At 46.3% G+C, this 21,774-nt stretch overlaps 1 protein-coding gene across 1 annotated transcript in view; it reads left to right on the forward strand.

Annotated features, from left to right (window-relative positions):
* Nucleotides 1-21,774, forward strand: part of LOC137622288 (RAB6A-GEF complex partner protein 2-like) — a 76,673-nt gene that overhangs the window by 32,466 nt on the left and 22,433 nt on the right. The window contains exons 2-3 of the mRNA XM_068352848.1: nucleotides 3,382-3,503; nucleotides 12,018-12,145. Of these exons, the coding sequence (XP_068208949.1) occupies nucleotides 3,385-3,503; nucleotides 12,018-12,145 (247 nt within the window). The 5' untranslated portion in view covers nucleotides 3,382-3,384. The remainder of the gene's footprint in view (nucleotides 1-3,381; nucleotides 3,504-12,017; nucleotides 12,146-21,774) is intronic.

Genomic DNA, 21,774 nt, shown 5'->3' on the forward strand with positions numbered 1-21,774 from the left:
GATTCTGCCTAGACAACAAGATCTACCAGTTCAAGGTGCTGTGCTTCGGTCTCTCCACAGCCCCTCAGGTGTTCACCAGAGTATTCACCCTCATCTCTTCGTGGGCGCACAGGAACGGCATCCGTCTCCTTCGTTATCTGGACGACTGGCTGATCCTAGCGGACTCGGAGGCAACCCTTCTTCGCCACCGAGACAAGCTCCTCGAAGTTTGCCAGGATCTAGGGATCGTGGTAAATCTCGAGAAGTCCTCCCTGCAGCCCTCTCAGAAACTGGTACGTGTATATCTAGGCATGGTCATAGACACCAATCTCCACAAAGCCTTCCCATCAGATGAAAGGATAGCAAGGCTGAGGAAGGTCGCGAAACCTTTCTTCAATCGAGAAGAACTAGCCCAATCGTGGCTTCGTCTCCTCGGCCACCTCTCCTCCCTGACCCGTCTCGTTCCCAACGGTCGCCTCAGAATGAGATCCCTCCAGTGGCGACTCAAGTCCCGGTGGAGTCAAGGCCACGACTCCCCGGACACTTTGATCCCTATGGGTCCTGCGGAACGGACGGATCTCTGGTGGTGGGTGGCAGACGAGAATCTACGAAAGGGAGTGGATCTTCTCGTCCCTCCCCCAGATTTGATGCTGTTCTCGGACGCATCAAACAAAGGGTGGGGGGCCCCACGTTCTGAGCCACAGGACCTCAGGCCTGTGATCAGAATCAGAAAAGTACCTTCACATAAACCTGCTAGAAATGAAGGCTGTGTTCCTGGCACTTCAGAAGTTCCATCAATTCCTGGCGGGCCACTCTGTGGTGGTGATGAGCGACGACACCACGGTAGTGGCTTATATCAACAAGCAGGGAGGTACCTTTTCAGAACAGCTATCCCATCTTGCAGTAGAGATCCTGAGATGGTCCGAAGTCCACTCAATTTCACTAGCGGCTTGCTTCATTCCGGGCAAAAGGAATGTGCTCGCCAACAGTCTGAGCAGGGCGACGCAGATAGTGAGTACCGAGTGGTCTTTTGATCCTCAGATAGTCAACAAAGTCCTAACTTTGTGGGGTTCCCCGACGGTGGATCTGTTCGCTACGGTGCTGAACACCAAGCTCCCGCTGTACTGCTCCCCAGTCCCGGACCCCAAGGCTCTCTGGCAGGTTGCCTTCCAACAACGGTGGGACAACGTCGATGTGTACGCCTTTCCCCCGTTCTGTCTGATGAGGAGGGTACTCAACAAGACCAGAACATCGGTCAATCTCTCAATGACCCTGATAGCTCCGCTGTGGCATCATGCAAAGTGGTTCCCGGACCTTCTGCAACTCCTCACGGAGGTTCCGAGGGAGCTCCCTCCACGTCACGAGATACTCAAACAACCACACTCCAACATCTACCACAAAGCCGTGTCTTCGCTTCGACTTCACGCCTGGAGACTGTCCAGCATCTCCTCACAGAGAGAGGATTTTCGCAACAAGTTGCGAACAGGATGTCTGGCCACCTGCGCAAGTCATCCGCAGGAGTCTACCAGCCAAAATGGCGAGTTTTCTGTGGTTGGTGTCGTGGAAGGGGTATCTCTCCCCTCGATGCCACTTTACCAGCAATAGCGGAGTTCCTTGTTTGTCTGCGGGAGGAAATGCGCCTTTCAGTCTCGACAGTGAAAGGCTATCGCTCAGCCTTTAGTCTTGCCTTCAGGCTTAAAGGAATGGACATTTCTTCCTCGCTGGAACTTTCCCTTCTCATACGGAGTTATGAACTTACCTGCCCTCAGTCGGAAGTGAGACCTCCTCCATGGAACGTGGTTCGAGTTCTCAGGTCTCTTAAGAGACCTTCCTACGAACCATTACGCCAGGCTTCTGATCGCCACCTTACCTGGAAGATGGTTTTCCTGCTAGCTTTGGCCTCGGCCAAGCGAGTCAGTGAACTTCATGGTCTATCGTACGACGTCGCCCATTCAAGGGGATGGGGGGAGGTAACGTTCAGGTTCGTCCCTGAGTTTTTTGCCAAGACTCAGAACCCGGGAGTGCCGGCCCCAAGGTTCGACTCCTTCCGGGTTTCGAGTCTCCGTTCTGTAACAGATGACCCAGACCATCTCCTACTGTGCCCAGTTAGGAGTCTGAGGTTTTATCTTAAAAGAACAGCTGCAATTCGTCCCCAGGTGTGAGCTTTGTTCGTGAGCACCGGGGAGACGAAGAGGAGGGTCACCAGGAATACCATCTCAGCCTGGATTCGCAAGGTAATACATCTGGCCTTGAATCCTGACCCTCCTCCGTCACGTCGCCCTAGAGCGCATGACGTCAGGGGTGTTGCTACGTCCCTGGCCTTCAAGAAGGACTTTGCAGTGACGCAGGTCCTTCAAGCTGGGGTGTGGAAGCGTCAGACCACCTTCACGGCCCACTACCTGCAAGACGTGACACACAGGAGGCTCGATACGTTTTCTATCGGCCCTGTGGTGGCTGCACAACAGCTGGTCTAACCTCAGGCTCCTTATTGGATAAGTAGCAGAAGGTTGAGGGCATTGTTACCCGGTTTTAGCCTGCGTGAATGAAAAGATCTGCCTGGCCCTTATTCTTTTCTTCATCCTCTCCTCCCTTGGAGAAAGCAGCATCCTGGGTTCCTTGCACAGCTGACCTCGAACCTCTGCAGGTAAGCCATGCTCCCTTGTGTTCCTAGTATTAAGATGTAATACTGTCATGTCCCCATACCCTGACGAGGTGGTATTGGGAGAGTCCTAGCCTAGATTTCCATCTGAAGAACTCTAGGTCAACTTCCTAGGACGAGTCACTTTTCACCTTCACACACAGCTTACGTAGGCCGCAGCAGTTTCACAGCTGTCAGCGAGGAGCAGGGACCCCTTACTTCTTGAGTTCCTACACACTCGAGTTCGGGGTCCCCGGGCAAGCCAAAGCCAGTATGGCAGGGTACTTACCATCCTTCCTAAGGGTTAAGTCACCCCATGTAAATAGCGTGGTTTGTATTTCAGTTATGGAACAAATGACAAATTCGTAGATAATTATTATTTTTCCTAACTATACAAACCTTAGCAATTTACACATATGTGCCCGCCAGCCCTGTCCCCCAAGATAAGTCCTACCTCTAAGCAAAGTGAAGCATTCACCGGTGTGTGTGAGGGTGGGGGTAGCTAGCTACCCCTCCCTACCCCCCGCTAACTAGCGGCGGGGTAGTAAACCCTCGTTAAAACTTTTATGGCTCGTCATTCAGCTACGCTGAAGTAATTACCCCATGTAAATAGCTAAGGATTGTATAGTTAGGAAAAATACAAATTATCTACAAATTTGTCATGTTATAGGATATTCAAGTCTTAAGTAATCTAATATGTTCATGGTATCGTATATACACTGCAGTACTTGGTTTTAAAGTTTGAAAATTTCTATGTGTTTCAGACGATGGTAGAAGTCAAGGCTCAGGTATTAGGAGGTCCTGTTCACCTTGCAGGTGACACAGTGCAAGTGTGTGTCACTATCACAGTTCCATCTTTAGATCCTGCTCTACGTGCCCAGTCAAGGTGAGTTTTTTCTTTTAGTCTAATCATTTTGAAGATGTAGCTAAATAAAGTCTTTTTACAGCTGTGTAGTTCCTGTGGATCATGATGAATTAAGAAGACTGGTAGGCATAGTGAAAATTACAGAGGAGATAAGAGTATCACGACTGAGATGGTGTGGGCACGTGTTGAGAATGGATGGTGGGGGAGGGAGTGAGAAGTGCTTGGGAGGAACCAATTAGGTTAGAGGGAGAAGATCCAGAGGCAGACAGAGAATTAGATGGCAAAGTAAGATGAAGGATAATATGGAGAGAAGAGGTTTGGTGGAAGAGGATGCCTTTGATAGAAGGTATTAGAGAGGGCGCATCAGGCAACCAAACCCTTAATGTAGGGATGACTGTTGGAAAGAAGAAGGCGAAGAGTACCTGTGTATTACCACAGTTATAACTTGAAAGTACACTGGCTCATGCTAAACCAATTTACTAAATAGCTTAACTATACATGAGGACAGTGGTCTCATTTGTCAACGTAAAAAGCACTCTTTTGGCAGGGCTGTTTGAATTGTCAATTTTCAATATTAAACTTAGCCGGTGATCATATAAGCTGTCAGCTCTGCTGCCCGACAGAAAAACCTAAGGACAAAATACGCCAGCGATCGCTATACAGGTGGGGGTGTACATCAACAGCTCCATCTGTCGAGCAGGTACTCAAGTACTCCATGTAAACACAGAACCAATTTTCTCTCTGTCGTGCCACCGGCAAGACCTACTAAATACGCTGTTGCTTACTGGATTGATTTTCACAGATTTTGGTGAAGTACTCATTTCTAGTTATTAGCTTTCGCTTTGCAGAGGTTATCTTCAATACTTCCTTGCATTCTTTGATTGAATTTTGGATTATTTGTTGACGACTTGGATAGATTTTGAATTTCCCCTTTGACTAATTCAAGATGGCTGACCCTTCTCAAGTCCCTAAATACAGGAAGTGTAGTGCTAGGGACTGTTCAAGGCGTCTTCCGAAGGCCTCTATCGATCCGCACACCATTTGTTCCAATTGTCGGGGTAAATCCTGTCAATGGGAAGATCGGTGTGAGGAATGCGTTGGGCTTTCGGAATTCGATTTTGTCGAATTCCTTAAATATTCACGTAGGCTAGAGAGAGATAGAGTCAGGAGGAGTTCATCTCGCTCAGTTGATTTTTCCTCTCCCCATGCCCCACAACCTATTCCTTCCCCTGTAGTGGTTGCTCCTGATCCCCCTTCTAGCACTCAACAACCTTCGATGGCAGATATGATGCGTGCCATCCAGGCTCTGGGTGAGAGAGTCGAGTCATTGGCGAGTGACCGTAACCAACTCATGGCAGACGTCAGGGAGTTGAAGGGTAAGAGTGCAGTGGGTAGTGACCTAGTGAGTGGGAGTGTTGTGAAAAGTGTTAGTGTTGCGCTTGAGGGTGCGTCTGTTCGTGCCTGTCGTCCTCCCAGTCCGGGACCTCTTGCAAGCTCCCAAGCCCAGGGGAGAAGCAATGTCGTACGACCAAAGGGTTCGACAGGCTTTAATCAGCGGACAGACGTTCCCTCCGTGGTTTCGGACGTATCTTGCCAAGATCGCCCCACCCACAAGAAGACGAGAGAGCCCATTTATTCCTCGTCTGCGGAAGATGTTTCTCGGAAGAAACAGTGGACCAAGGTCTCACGACCTCTCAAACGCAAGGTCCCTTCCGCGCAAGTCCAACGGCCCAGTTGTAGCCACTGGGTCAGTTCGGACTCGCTGCAGTCTTCAGATGACTGCACACCTCCTAAGAGAGGCAAAGCGGTACCGCAACAGGCAGTAACACCGTCTGTTGCCGCACCTGCTACTGTAGACCCTAAGTGGGCTTTGCTGCAGACCATGCAGACACAGTTGTCATCGTTAATGCAGGACTTTCGTGCGGAGAAGGTTGACGCTGCACCCGTTAGCCTACAACCAACCACGGTTGTGCGTCCAGTTGACGCTGAGGCTACCTTCTCCCGCACTCCAGCTGTGAGAGTCCCGCCACTCATGCGCACTGTACCCTGCCAGCCGCATGTTGACGTTCGCCGACGAACGGAACCCTCCGTTGACGTTCGCGAGTTACAACAACAACAACCTAAGTTGTTTTGTTTTGACGCGGTGCGTCAACCTCCGCAACCCACTGTGGTTACCCCTACTCGCCCACAGCAGACTAGACAGTCGGGAGTAGACGCTTTGCGCCCCCGCGCAGCTATGGTTGTTGCCTGCTCTCAGACTGACCAACAGTTCCATGACGTTGCGTCCAGTGCAGTCACGCATGCACCCGTGCTGCCGGACTCAGCTGACCAGCCAATGCCTATTCCTTTGCCGCTTCCTCTTCAGCATTCAGACGATGGACTCTCTGATGATGACGACGCTGCACACCTTGACGACCCGCACACGGACATCGACGAACCCAAGACCACGCCTCCCTCCCTGGACTTTAGGAAAGTACTTGCACTGTTCAAGGACTTGTATCCAGATCAGTTTGTTTCTGCGGCCCCACGCTCACCTCCATCTGAGTTCGCTTTAGGCACGCAGTCATCCGCGCCTGCCTTTACGAAGCTCGTCCTCGCCCGCTCGTCCAAGAGAGCTTTAAGGGTGTTGGGAGATTGGATGCAGTCCAAAAAGCACCTGGGGAAGACAGCATTCTTGTTTCCCCCTGCGAAACTCGCGTCCAGATCGAGCGTCTGGTATGCCACGGGAGAAGTTCTCGGCTTGGGAGTTCCTGCCTCTGCCCAGGGCGACTTCTCAAGTCTAGTAGACTCTCCCCGCAGGCTGGCCATGAGACGCTCCAAGATTTGTTGGACTCCTTCAGATTTAGATCATCTGATGAAAGGAGTGTTCAGAGCATTCGAAGTGTTTAACTTTTTGGACTGGTGTTTGGGAGCGTTGAGCAGGAAGACCTCCCCTTCTGACAAGGAAACTTCCATGCTCATTATGTCCTGCATGGACAAAGCCATACGGGACGGTTCCAGTGAGCTTGCGGCTTCGTTCGTTTCCGGGGTCCTCAAGAAACGAGAAAACCTTTGCTCCTTCTTGTCAGCTGGAGTAACACAATGTCAGAGGTCGGAGCTTATGTTTGCTCCTCTCTCGAAGTGCCTTTTCCCAGAGGAGTTGATCAAGGAGATTGCTGCCTCCTTGATTCAAAAAGACACGCATGACCTAGTTGCGTCATCTGCACGCAAAGCCACCCCTTTGCCTTCCGTGTCTAGACCCAGGATGGATACTCCAGCGTCAAGATTTATTCCGCCCTTTCGTGGCAGAGCCTCCAGCAGAGGAAGTGCTCGTGCCGAAGGTAAACGTGGGAGCAAGAAGAAAGGTACCAAGTCCTTTAGAGGCAGAGTCTGACTGCCACCTTCTTCAGACAGCAGTGGGAGCCAGACTCAAGAACTACTGGCAGTCCTGGGAGAACAGGGGCGCAGATGCACAATTTGTGAAGTTGCTCAGAGAGGGGTACAAGATCCCATTCTTGCGCAAGCCCCCTCTAGCAACGACTCCCATCGACCTCTCTCCCAGGTACAGAGAGGAGGACAAGCGACTAGCTTTGAAGCAAGAGGTGTCTCTCTTACTAGAAAAGGGAGCGGTAGTCAAAGTCCGGGACCATCAATCCCCGGGCTTCTACAACCGTCTCTTCTTAGTGGTAAAGAAGACAGGAGGGTGGAGACCGGTGCTAGACGTCAGTGCCCTGAATGTCTTTGTCACCAAGCAGACGTTCGCCATGGAGACGACAAAGTCTGTTCTAGCAGCGGTCAGGAAGGAAGACTGGATGGTCTCTTTAGACCTCAAGGACGCTTACTTTCACGTCCCCATCCACCCAGATTCCCAACCTTTTCTAAGGTTCGTTTACGGGAAGGTTGTCTACCAATTTCAAGCCCTGTGCTTTGGCCTAAGCTCGGCGCCTCTTGTCTTTACGAAACTGATGAGGAATATTGCCAAATTCCTGCATTTAGCAGACATCAGAGCCTCCCTCTATTTGGACGACTGGCTTTTAAGAGCTTCGTCCAGTCGTCGCTGTCTGGAGAATCTAAAGTGGACTCTAGATCTGACCAAGGAAATGGGTCTCCTGGTCAATATGGAAAAGTCCCAACTGGTCCCATCCCAAACTATAGTGTACCTAGGGATGGAGATTCACAGTCAAGCTTTTCGGGCTTTTCCGTCGGCCCCCAGAATAAGTCAAGCCCAAGGATGCATCCAGAACATGCTAATGAAGGACCGATGTTCAGTCAGACAGTGGATGAGTCTGATAGGGACGCTTTCATCACTGGACCAGTTCATTGCGTTAGGGAGACTGCACCTCCGTCCCCTTCAATTTCACTTGGCTGTTCACTGGAGAAAGGACAAGACGCTAGAAGCGGTCTCGATCCCTATTTCCGAGAAGATGAAGTCATCACTGACCTGGTGGAAGGACAACATCAACCTCAGAGAGGGTCTGCCACTGACTGTTCAGACCCCCAACCACGTTCTCTTCTCGGACGCATCGGACACGGGCTGGGGTGCGACATTAGACGGTCGGGAATGCTCGGGCACCTGGAACTCGGAGCAAAGAGCGTTACATATCAACTGCAAGGAGCTACTGGCAGTTCATCTGGCCTTGAAAAGCTTCAAGTCCCTCCTTCTAGGCAAGGTGGTGGAGGTGAACTCCGACAACACCACGGCCTTGGCGTACATCTCCAAGCAAGGAGGGACCCATTCTCTGAAGTTGTACGAGATCGCAAGGGACCTCCTCACCTGGTCAAGAGATCTAAACCTGTCTCTAGTAACGAGGTTCATTCAAGGCAACATGAATGTCATGGCGGACCGCCTCAGTCGGAAGGGTCAAATCATCCCAACAGAATGGACCCTTCACAAGAATGTATGCAAGAGACTTTGGGCCACATGGGGCCAACCTACCATAGATCTCTTTGCAACCTCAATGACCAAGAGACTCCCAAATTATTGCTCGCCAATCCCGGACCCAGCAGCAGTTCATATAGATGCCTTTCTACTGGATTGGTCCCATCTAGACCTTTATGCATTCCCCCCGTTCAAGATTGTCAACAAAGTACTGCAGAAGTTCGCCTCTCACGAAGGGACAAGGTTGACGTTGGTTGCTCCCCTCTGGCCCGCGAGAGAATGGTTCACCGAGGTACTGCAATGGCTAGTGGACGTTCCCAGAACTCTTCCGCTAAGAGTGGACTTTCTACGTCAGCCACACGTAAAGAAGGTACACCCAAGCCTCCACGCTCTTCGTCTGACTGCCTTCAGACTATCGAAAAACTCTCGAGAGCTAGAGGCTTTTCGAAGGAGGCAGCCAGGGCGATTGCTAGAGCAAGGAGGACATCCACTCTTAGAGTCTACCAGTCGAAGTGGGAAGTCTTCCGAAGCTGGTGCAAGTCGGTATCAGTATCCTCAACCAGTACCTCTGTAACTCAAATAGCTGACTTCCTTTTATATCTGAGGAAGGTAAGATCTCTTTCAGCTCCCACGATCAAGGGTTACAGGAGCATGTTGGCAGCAGTCTTCCGTCACAGAGGCTTAGATCTTTCCAACAACAAAGATCTACAGGACCTCCTTAAGTCTTTTGAGACCTCGAAGGAGCGTCGTTTGGCCACACCAGGTTGGAATTTAGACGTGGTACTAAGATTCCTTATGTCAGAAAGGTTCGAGCCGCTACAATCAGCCTCCTTTAAAGATCTCACTTTAAAGACTCTTTTCCTCGTCTGCTTAGCTACAGCTAAAAGAGTCAGTGAGATACACGCCTTCAGCAGGAACATCGGATTTTCATCTGAGACGGCTACATGTTCTTTGCAGCTTGGTTTTCTAGCCAAAAACGAACTACCTTCTCGTCCTTGGCCGAAATCGTTCGATATTCCAAGCCTTTCTAATTTGGTTGGAAATGAACTAGAAAGAGCCTTGTGCCCTGTTAGAGCTCTTAAGTTCTATTTAAAACGAACTAAACCTTTACGAGGACAGTCAGAAGCTTTATGGTGTGCTATTAAGAAACCTTCTTTACCTATGTCGAAGAATGCAGTTTCCTATTATATTAGACTGTTGATACGAGAAGCTCATTCCCATCTGAATGAGGAAGACCATGCTTTGCTGAAGGTAAGGACACATGAAGTTAGAGCTGTCGCAACTTCAGTGGCCTTCAAACAAAACAGATCTCTGCAGAGTATAATGGACGCAACCTATTGGAGAAGCAAGTCAGTGTTCGCGTCTTTTTATCTTAAAGATGTCCAGTCTCTTTACGAGAACTGCTACACCCTGGGACCATTCGTAGCAGCGAGTGCAGTAGTGGGTGAGGGCTCAACCACTACATTCCCCTAATTCCATAACCTTTTTAATCTTTCTCTTGAAATGTTTTTTATTGTTGTTTTTGGGTTGTCCGGAAGGCTAAGAAGCCTTTCGCATCCTGGTTGATTTGGCGGGTGGTCAAATTCTTTTCTTGAGAAGCGCCTAGATTAGAGGTTTTGATGAGGTCCTTTAGTATGGGTTGCAACCCTTGATACTTCAGCTCCTAGGAGTCGCACAGCATCCTATGAGGATCGCGAGGCTCAGTAAGGAAGACGTACTTAAAAAGGCAGAGTAATTGTTCAAGTCGACTTCCTTACCAGGTACTTATTTATTTTATGTTTGTTATTTTGAATAACTGCTAAAATGAAATACAAAATACTTAGCTCTTAATAATGTAAACATGTAATGCTGGTCTCTACCCACCCCCCTGGGTGTGAATCAGCTTATATGATCACCGGCTAAGTTTAATATTGAAAAATGTTATTTTTATTAATAAAATAAATTTTTGAATATACTTACCCGGTGATCATATATTAAAGGACCTCCCTTCCTCCCCAATAGAGACCCAGTGGACCGAGGAGAAAATTGGTTCTGTGTTTACATGGAGTACTTGAGTACCTGCTCGACAGATGGCGCTGTTGATGTACACCCCCACCTGTATAGCGATCGCTGGCGTATTTTGTCCTTAGGTTTTTCTGTCGGGCAGCAGAGCTGACAGCTTATATGATCACCGGGTAAGTATATTCAAAAATTTATTTTATTAATAAAAATAACATTTTATTAGTATGAGGATAGTTTTACTTTTAATTGACAAAGTTTTTCAAGGTACTGGGAGTTTGGTATACAGGAATACCTTGGGATATGAGTATAATTCGTTCCATCTTCAAATCATTCATTCATTCCTGGACCAAGTTCGTAACTCAATTGCCTAGTATCTCATTTAAATTTTTTTCATATAAAATAAATGACAAAGATTTAACCTGTTCCGTGCCTGTATACACACCTAAATCAATTATAATAACAATGGAAAAAAACATGTTTTTAATTGCTGCACTGTATAGACATACTGTACACAATCACACAATGATATGATAAATGTTTACTGTGATATGAATTAAAATGTGGTTTTATTATGAGTTCTTACCATCAGACAGACAATAGTGGCTAATGGCAGTGTGTGTGTGGAGGGGGAACGATGGAGGAAGGGAAAGAAAGAGAGTTGGATGGTACCCTATTAATTCTGTTTCTCACACACAGCGTAACACTTAAACTTAAGATTATCGTAACTGAACTAAGCCTAATTTTATTTTAACTTTTTATTCTTTTCTAATTTTTTTTAATTTTTTCGAAAATTGATGCCCTCCACTCGTAAGGGGAGGCCAACTTGCTCAAACGGATACCACGCTCATGTTTTTAATAATTTCATGCTTTATCTCCATCGTCATCAAAGATTTTTTCTCTCACTGCCAACCTTACCACTCGCTTTCTTGGGGCCTATCACCTATTACAAAAAATGTTCACAATAACAGTGAAAATCATGCAAATAACAAACAAAACACAGAGATGTGTACTGAAGTCGATAACCACATGAAATGAATGAGTGATGCAGGCTTAGATCACTCCCAAGTGCTCAGCCATATAGTGTTAGCATCTGTAAGCATGCTTGTATCTCAATTTTGTGCACGTATCTCAATGCAAAATTTTGCTTGGAGTCTGGTTCGTATGTTGGAGCGCTCTTATGTCAAGGTATTACTGTACTGTATACAGAAATGTATGTACAGTATGTGTATTTCACATATGTCTTCAACAGTACTTCTGGAATTTTATGCAAAATGTTTGGAATTTAAGAATTATTTAATTGGATTAATGCTTTCAAATTGCTAAAATTAATTCTTATCCATATACCCCAGAATGATCCAAAGCTTACTGCACCAGTCATATTCATCTGCATATAAAACAATTACTTCATGAAAATATACATCATTGGACACTTGGAAAATGTACCGTATACTGTATACTGTATTTAGAATACAGCCCTTTAGTTAAATAGTTATAACAGGAAGCTACCTGCTTCATTCTATCAATAATTAGCAGATTTAGTTTCTGATTTAGTCTTTATTAAGTATGAAAAGTAATTTTTTTAAAGACATTTAGCCTTATGATCCTTAAGCTGCATTTCATCATATAATTTGAAAGTTAAGGTGATGTTTAACTAATTTAATTTTTTGTATTTTCAGTGATGTATGTGAAGTTCTTGCATGGGGAAGTGCACAGATACATTGTCAGTGCTCTGTGAATGAATCACGTGTACATCTTCCAGCTTCCAGCCCAAAGCCACCTGAGGATAGAGCTGTTACTAATGCTGGTAATTTTCTAGAATTATTTAGATAAGTTTTTGTTTCGATTTACTTTTATGAGCATAATGCATAAATGTGTCATCATTATCATCATCTACTACGCCTATTGATGCAAAGGGCCTCAGTTAGATTTTGCCAGTCTTCTCTATCTTGAGCTTTTAAAATAATACTTCTCCATTCATCATCTCCTACTTCAGCTTCATAGTTCTCAGCCATGTAGGCCTGGGCCTTCCAACTCTTATAATGCCTTGTGGAGCCCAGTTGAAAGTTTGGTGCATAAATGTGTACTGTATTATTTTCATACAGTTACTCAAACCATTGCTACAGTAGAGCTTACCATGTGTCCTAAGAAAAAAAAAGGTTTTTGTCTTTTTATATCAATGAATATTTGTCACTCACAGGAAAGTCTCCAAGGATAGAATAGCTTTCTAAAAGTATTTAGTAAAATGGCCGGTTCTTCGCTTGCACAAAGCTGTGTGCTTGTGAAATTTGGAATGTGACTACGTCAAGTTTATTCAAACACAACTTATTTGTCAGTCAAGTAAAATCTGTGGAGGTGACTCTGCTTTCTCCTCTTATTCTATGGACATCTCAAGGAAATACAATACCTGGTTATGTTTTCTCTTGGCCATATTGGCTACCAACAGGTTAGTAAGGTGATCCTTTTTCTGAAAGCATACAGGCCTTCTGAAATTGCAGAAAAGAAGCTAAGATGACTAGAGCTTTTGAAGCTCATCGCTATCCAAAGGCTGAAGTGGCACTAATCCCACTATAAACAACTAACTTTGTTTTTTCTGGATTGACATTTCATCTAGAAGTTAGATTTTTTATGTTTGGATTTTTGGTCATCATCCATTTGAATATATATCCCCATAAGAGGAACAATAAGGCCTTCGCTTGCTTTGCACAGGTGATCTAAATCAGAATATTACCTCTGGCACAAGAGGCAAAGAAAATGTGTATGATGAACGCTCAGAAAAAAGTTATCTCGATCAATTTGCGTAATAATTAACAAACCCAGAAGAAGACATCTGTTATAATCATCAGTAATCTAAATGACACATCTGGATAATTTACGCTGGGTAAAGTTGACTTGTTAAAGCAAGGACGCTGTAGGGACTGAAAGACAAAAAATGGTATGACCTACCCACGCCATAGGTGTTGCCTTTAGCAGCTGGATTGTCTCAATACTAAGCCTATTGAAAGGAAAGAAAATGAAAGATTTTTTTTTCAATATTAAACTTAGCCGGTGATCATATAAGCTGTCAGCTCTGCTGCCCGACAGAAAAACCTAAGGACAAAATACGCCAGCGATCGCTATACAGGTGGGGGTGTACATCAACAGCGCCATCTGTCGAGCAGGTACTCAAGTACTCCATGTCAACACAGAATCAATTTTCTCTCTGTCGTGCCACTGGCAAGACCTACTAAATACGCTGTTGCTTACTGGATTGATTTTCACAGATTTTGGTGAAGTACTCATTTCTAGTTTTTAGCTTTCGCTTTGCAGAGGTTATCTTCAATACTTCCTTGCATTCTTTGATTGAATTTTGGATTATTTATTGACGACTTGGATAGATTTTGAATTTCCCCTTTGACTAATTCAAGATGGCTGACCCTTCTCAAGTCCCTAAATACAGGAAGTGTAGTGCTAGGGACTGTTTTAGGCGTCTTCCGAAGGCCTCTATCGATCCTCACACCATTTGTTCCAATTGTCTGGGTAAATCCTGTCAATGGGAAGATCGGTGTGAGGAATGCGTTGGGCTTTCGGAATTCGATTTTGTCGAATTCCTTAAATATTCACGTAGGCTAGAGAGAGATAGAGTCAGGAGGAGTTCATCTCGCTCAGTTGATTTTTCCTCTCCCCATGCCCCACAACCTATTCCTTCCCCTTTAGTGGTTACTCCTGATCCCCCTTCTAGCACTCAACAACCTTCGATGGCAGATATGATGCGTGCCATCCAGGCTCTGGGTGAGAGAGTCGAGTCATTAGCGAGTGACCGCAACCAACTCATGGCAGACGTCAGGGAGTTGAAGGGTAAGAGTGCAGTGGGAAGTGAAGTGAGTGGTAGTGCTGTGAAAAGTGTTAGTGTTGCGCTTGAGGGTGCGTCTGTTCGTGCCTGTCGTCCTCCCAGTCCGGGACCTCTTGCAAGCTCCCAAGCCCAGGGGAGAAGCAATGTCGTACGACCAAAGGGTTCGACAGGCTTTAATCAGCGGACAGACGTTCCCTCCGTGGTTTCGGACGTATCTTGCCAAGATCGCCCCACCCACAAGAAGACGAGAGAGCCCGTTCATTCCTCGTCTGCGGAAGAGGTTTCACGCCAGAAACGATGGACCAAGGTCTCACGGCCTCTCAAACGCAAGGTCCCTTCCGCGCAAGTCCAACGGCCCAGGTGTAGCCACTGGGTCAGTTCGGACTCGCTGCAGTCTTCCGATGACTGCACACCTCCTAAGAGAGGCAAAGTGGTACCGCAACAGGCAGTAACACCGTCTGTTGCCGCACCTGCTGCTGTAGACCCTAAGTGGTCTTTGCTACAGTCTATGCAGACTCAGTTAGCATCTTTTATGCAGGAGTATCGTGCGGAGAAGGTTGACGCTGCACCCGTTAGCCTACAACCAACCACGGTTGTGCGTACAGTAGACGCTGAGGCTACCTTCTCCCGCACTCCGGCTGTGAGAGTTCCACCACCCATGCGCAGTGTACCCTGCCAGCCGCACGTTGACGTTCACAGACGCACGGAACCCTCCGTTGACGTTCGCGAGTTACCACAACAACAGGAGGGTGGAGTTAAGTTGCTTTGTTTTGACGCTGTGTGTCAACCTCCGCAACCCACTGTGGTTACCGCTACTCGCCCGCAGCAGACTAGTCAGTCAGGAGTAGAAGCTTTGCTTCCCCACACAGCTATGGTTGTTGCCAGCTCACAGACTGACCAACAGTTCCATGACGTTGCGTCCAGTGCAGTCACGCATGCACCCGTGCTGCCGGACTCAGCCGACCAGCTGATTCCTACTCCTTTGCCGCTTCCTCTTCAACATTCAGACGATGGACTCTCTGATGATGACGACGCTGCACATCTTGACGACCCGCAAACGGACATCGACGAACCCAAGACCACGCCTCCCTCCTTGGACTTTAGGAAAGTGCTTGCACTGTTCAAGGATTTATATCCTGATCAGTTTGTGTCTGCAGCACCACGCTCTCCTCCCTCTGAGTTCGCTTTAGGCACGCAGTCATCCGCACCTGCCTTTACGAAGCTCGTCCTCGCCCGCTCATCCAAGAGAGCTTTAAGAGTGCTGGGAGATTGGTTGCAGTCCAAGAAGCAACTTGGGAAGACAGCTTTCATGTTTCCCCCTGCCAAGCTTGCTTCCAGATCTAGCGTCTGGTATGCCACGGGAGAAGTTCTCGGCTTGGGAGTTCCTGCCTCTGCCCAGGGCGACTTCTCAAGTCTTGTAGACTCTCCCCGCAGGCTGGCCATGAGACGCTCCAAGATTTGTTGGACTCCTTCGGATTTAGACCATCTGATGAAAGGAGTATTCAGAGCGTTCGAAGTTTTTAACTTTTTGGACTGGTGTTTGGGAGCGTTGAGCAGGAAGACCTCCCCTTCTGACAAGGAAACTTCCATGCTCATAATGTCCTGCATGGACAAAGCCATACGGGATGGTTCTAGTGAGCTTGCGGCTTCTTTCGTTTCCGGGGTCCTCAAGAAATGGGAACACCTTTGCTCCTTCTTGTCAGCTGGAGTAACCCCATGTCAAAGATCGGAGCTTATGTTTGCTCCTCTCTCGAAGTGCCTCTTCCCTGAGGAGTTGATCAAGGAGATTGCTGCCTCCTTGATTCAAAAAGACACACATGACCTGGTTGCGTCATCCGCACGCAAAGCCACCCCTTTGCCCTCCGTGTCTAGACCCAGGATGGATACTCCAGCGTCAAGGTTCAATCCGCCCTTTCGTGGCAGAGCCTCCAGCAGAGGAGGTGCTCGTGCCGAAGGTAAACGTGGGAGCAAGAAGAAAGGTTCCAAGTCCTTTAGAGGCAGAGTCTGACTGCCACCTTCTTCAGACAGCAGTGGGAGCCAGACTCAAGAACTACTGGCAGGCCTGGGAGAACAGGGGCGCAGACACACAATCTGTGAAGTTACTCAGAGAGGGGTACAAGATTCCATTCTTGCGCAAGCCCCCTCTAGCAACAACTCCCATCGACCTCTCTCCCAGGTACAGAGAGGAGGACAAGAGACTAGCTTTGCAGCAAGAGGTGTCTCTCTTACTAGAAAAGGGAGCGGTAGTCAAAGTCCGGGACCATCAATCCCCGGGCTTCTACAACCGTCTCTTCTTAGTCGTGAAGAAGACAGGAGGGTGGAGACCGGTGCTAGACGTCAGTGCTCTGAATGTCTTTGTCACAAAGCAGACGTTCACCATGGAGACGACAAAGTCTGTTCTAGCATCGGTCAGGAAGGAAGACTGGATGGTCTCTTTAGACCTCAAGGACGCTTACTTTCACGTCCCCATCCACCCAGATTCCCAACCTTTTCTAAGGTTCGTTTACGGGAAGTTTGTCTACCAATTTCAAGCCCTGTGCTTTGGCCTAAGCACGGCGCCTCTTGTTTTTACGAAACTGATGAGGAATATTGCCAAATTCCTGCATTTAGCAGACATCAGAGCCTCCCTCTATTTGGACGACTGGCTTCTAAGAGCTTCGTCAAGTCGTCGCTGTCTGGAGAATCTAAAATGGACTCTGGATCTGGCCAAGGAATTGGGTCTCCTGGTCAATATGGAAAAGTCCCAACTCGTCCCATCCCAAACTATAGTGTACCTAGGAATGGAGATTCAGAGTCAAGCTTTTCGGGCTTTTCCGTCGGACCCCAGAATCAGTCAAGCCCAAGAATGCATCCAGAACATGCTAAAGAAGGACCGATGTTCAGTCAGACAGTGGATGAGTCTGATAGGGACGCTTTCATCACTGGACCAGTTCATTGCGTTAGGGAGACTGCACCTCCGACCCCTTCAATTTCATCTAGCTGTTCACTGGAGAAAGGACAAGACGCTAGAAGCGATCTCGATCCCTATTTCCGAGAAGATGAAGTCTTCACTGACTTGGTGGAAGGACAACATTCACCTCAGAGAGGGTCTGCCACTGGCTGTTCAGACCCCCAACCACGTTCTCTTCTCGGACGCATCGGACACGTGCTGGGGTGCGACATTAGACGGTCGGGAATGCTCGGGCACGTGGAACGCGGATCAAAGAACGTTACATATCAACTGCAAGGAGCTACTGGCAGTTCATCTGGCCTTGAGAAGCTTCAAGTCCCTCCTTCTAGGCAAGGTGGTGGAGGTGAACTCCGACAACACCACAGCCTTGGCGTACATCTCCAAGCAAGGAGGGACTCATTCGATGACGTTATACGAGATCGCAAGGGACCTCCTCACCTGGTCAAGAGATCTAAACCTGTCTCTAGTAACGAGGTTCATTCAAGGCAACATGAATGTCATGGCAGACCGCCTCAGCCGGAAGGGTCAAATTATCCCAACAGAATGGACCCTTCACATGAATGTATGCAAGAAACTATGGGCCTTGTGGGGCCAACCTACCATAGATCTATTTGCAACCTCGATGACCAAGAGGCTCCCAATTTATTGCTCGCCGATCCCGGACCCAGCAGCAGTTCATATAGATGCCTTTCTTCTGGATTGGTCCCATCTAGACCTTTATGCATTCCCCCCGTTCAAGATTGTCAACAGAGTACTGCAGAAGTTCGCCTCTCACGAAGGGACAAGGTTGACGTTGGTTGCTCCCCTCTGGCCCGCGAGAGAATGGTTCACCGAGGTACTGCAATGGCTAGTGGACGTTCCCAGAACACTTCCTCTAAGAGTGGACCTTCTGCGTCAGCCACACGTAAAGAAGGTACACCCAAGCCTCCACGCTCTTCGTCTGACTGCCTTCAGACTATCGAAAGACTCTCGAGAGCTAGAGGCTTTTCGAAGGAGGCAGCCAGAGCGATTGCTAGAGCAAGGAGGACATCCACTCTTAAAGTCTACCAGTCGAAGTGGGAAGTCTTCCGAAGCTGGTGCAAGTCGGTATCAGTATCCTCAACCAGTACCTCTGTAACTCAGATAGCTGACTTCCTTTTATACCTAAGGAAGGAAAGATCTCTTTCAGCTCCCACGATCAAGGGTTACAGAAGCATGTTGGCAGCAGTCTTCCGTCACAGAGGCTTAGATCTTTCCAACAACAAAGATCTACAGGACCTCCTTAAGTCTTTTGAGACCTCGAAGGAGCGTCGTTTGGCCACACCAGGTTGGAATTTAGACGTGGTACTAAGATTCCTTATGTCAGAAAGGTTCGAGCCACTACAATCAGCCTCCTTTAAAGATCTCACTTTGAAGACTCTTTTCCTCGTCTGCTTAGCTACAGCTAAAAGAGTCAGTGAGATACACGCCTTCAGCAGGAACATCGGATTTTCATCTGAAACGACTACATGTTCTTTACAGCTTGGTTTTCTAGCCAAAAACGAACTACCTTCTCGTCCTTGGCCGAAATCGTTCGATATTCCAAGCCTTTCTAATTTGGTTGGAAATGAACTAGAAAGAGTCTTGTGCCCTGTTAGAGCTCTTAAGTTCTATTTAAAACGATCTAAACCTTTACGAGGACAGTCAGAAGCTTTATGGTGTGCTATTAAGAAACCTTCTTTACCCATGTCGAAGAATGCAGTTTCCTATTATATTAGACTGTTGATACGAGAAGCTCATTCCCATCTGAATGAGGAAGACCATGCTTTGCTGAAGGTAAGGACACATGAAGTTAGAGCTGTCGCAACTTCAGTGGCCTTCAAACAAAACAGATCTCTGCAGAGTATAATGGACGCAACCTATTGGAGAAGCGAGTCAGTGTTCGCGTCTTTTTATCTTAAAGATGTCCAGTCTCTTTACGAGAACTGCTACACCCTGGGACCATTCGTAGCAGCGAGTGCAGTAGTGGGTGAGGGCTCAACCACTACATTCCCCTAATTCCATAACCTTTTTAATCTTTCTCTTGAAATGTTTTTTATTGTTGTTTTTGGGTTGTCCGGAAGGCTAAGAAGCCTTTCGCATCCTGGTTGATTTGGCGGGTGGTCAAATTCTTTTCTTGAGAAGCGCCTAGATTAGAGGTTTTGATGAGGTCCTTTAGTATGGGTTGCAACCCTTGATACTTCAGCTCCTAGGAGTCGCACAGCATCCTATGAGGATCGCGAGGCTCAGTAAGGAAGACGTACTTAAAAAGGCAGAGTAATTGTTCAAGTCGACTTCCTTACCAGGTACTTATTTATTTTATGTTTGTTATTTTGAATAACTGCTAAAATGAAATACAAAATACTTAGCTCTTAATAATGTCAACATGTAATGCTGGTCTCTACCCACCCCCCTGGGTGTGAATCAGCTTATATGATCACCGGCTAAGTTTAATATTGAAAAATGTTATTTTTATTAATAAAATAAATTTTTGAATATACTTACCCGGTGATCATATATTAAAGGACCCTCCCTTCCTCCCCAATAGAGACCCAGTGGGCCGAGGAGAAAATTGGTTCTGTGTTGACATGGAGTACTTGAGTACCTGCTCGACAGATGGCGCTGTTGATGTACACCCCCACCTGTATAGCGATCGCTGGCGTATTTTGTCCTTAGGTTTTTCTGTCGGGCAGCAGAGCTGACAGCTTATATGATCACCGGGTAAGTATATTCAAAAATTTATTTTATTAATAAAAATAACATTTTTTTTTTTTTTTTTTTTTTGGTAAATCTTGATACAGTACTGCAGTTTAAGCAAGCTTCGAGAGAGAAAAGCAATATGAATATTAAGTTAGTATAGAAATACTAAATTTTATTATTAGAATTCTGGTTTTCCTTCCTTTTACTTCCTAGCTTTTGTTATGCTATTTTTATTACATTATTTCACTTATGTAATATCATTACACCAAACTGTATACACTAATTATGTCTGGTGAGAACTTTGATTTCTGCTATTATTAATAACGTGGACATCCCATGCAGAGTGATTCATTCTGTTTTATGGACCAAACTGTTCCAGTTCATTAATGTGTAACTCACAACTTCATTCCATTGGGATCCAAGATTTTAGCAGATTCTTGATCATGCCTTTGTACTGAAGTGATGAGTTCTTAAAAGGCAAACTGAGGGATGCATGAAGCATGTATAATTTAAGGTAGCTTAATGCCCATAAGAACGGTACCGTGTTTTGGAATCAAAATTATTTTTGGATTTAAATCAAATATTCAGGGTTTTGATGGTTACCCTGACACCAGTAGCATAAAGGGATAATTGTGAGAGAAATATATGATATGAGCCTAGAAGGCATATTACTGTATGTATTAGGAATGGGAGATGCAGGAGGCTTTGTGTAGATTGGGTAGTAGTTCACGGTCTAGATCCATTACTTTCTAGACCCAAATGGCGGACACTCTCCTTCATGAGACACACTATATGGAAAGGTTTCATTTAATTGTCCCCAATTAAAGATGGCAACATCAGACTCCTGGAAATGTCTCCAGATAGTGTCCTACCAAATGATTTTAACCCATGAAAAACTTGACATAGGAGCTGTGAATAATGGTTCTTACATTCTCAAGAAATACCCATTTGCTTTAATAATTCCTTATGTTGATATGGATATCTGGAGTTAATTTTTGTTCCTATCAGTGGTGGGAAGAACATTGATTTTAGCAGTAAAGCAGTGATGTTATGGAGGGCCCATTAGTCATTGGAAGGACCTGGGCCGACTTCATGCTGAAGATCCAGTTTTGTGAATTGCATGGTAATTTTGCTTATTTAGATCATTTGAGGAATGCTGGGAAGCTGACATAGAGGATGTATATGTTACCAGTGGATATTAAGCTTCAGATTACAGATCTCTTCTCCAATATGCTTTCATTTCAAACTATTATAATCAATGTGTCACTAAAAATGTGGTTAGTTTTATTAGTGTATGTACCAGCACCTTCATTTACAAAGCTTGAATAAACCCATGACAAGCTAGTGGCTGAGGTTATAGTCGAACGGAACACATTGCCAAATGAAGCACGATACAAACGATTAAGTTTAGTTAGAACTAATTTCACCTCAACAAGGTTTAAGGGAATCATTCAATATGACACGCCCTTCACCAGTGTATCACAGTACTGTACAATTTAGGATCGCTTACTTTAGCGAATGGAGGGATATTAGGATCCAGATTACCCACTCGGTTATCTGCCTCACAATCCAGTTGTCTTATAGAGTGACTAGGGTTGTGGCACATAAGGTTTTAACAGCACAAGGGTTTAAAGTAATTAAAGAATTACAAGTTCTGTGGGAGGCTTTTGAATCTTTAATGCATAGGAAACTTTCAGAACCCTTACTGAAAGAAACGCTGTGAATGTTAGCCTCAACTTGGCAAGTTAGGTTAGGTTGGCAACTGGGTGGGTAGAATTACCATTTTAAGATGGAATTCTGAACTTTAACTTTAAGCTAGCAATGTCAAGAGATTATGAAGCTCATAATGATTGAATGTTGGCTGATTATGTGTAGTGTCTAAAGGTGGAGGTATATCATTATTATCGTCAACCCAGTTACAATCAACTTGCCTAGTCTTCCTTGGCTTTTCCCCGGA

This window comes from Palaemon carinicauda, chromosome 29, assembly GCF_036898095.1.
Source record: "Palaemon carinicauda isolate YSFRI2023 chromosome 29, ASM3689809v2, whole genome shotgun sequence".
In the NCBI taxonomy this organism is placed as follows: domain Eukaryota; kingdom Metazoa; phylum Arthropoda; class Malacostraca; order Decapoda; family Palaemonidae; genus Palaemon; species Palaemon carinicauda.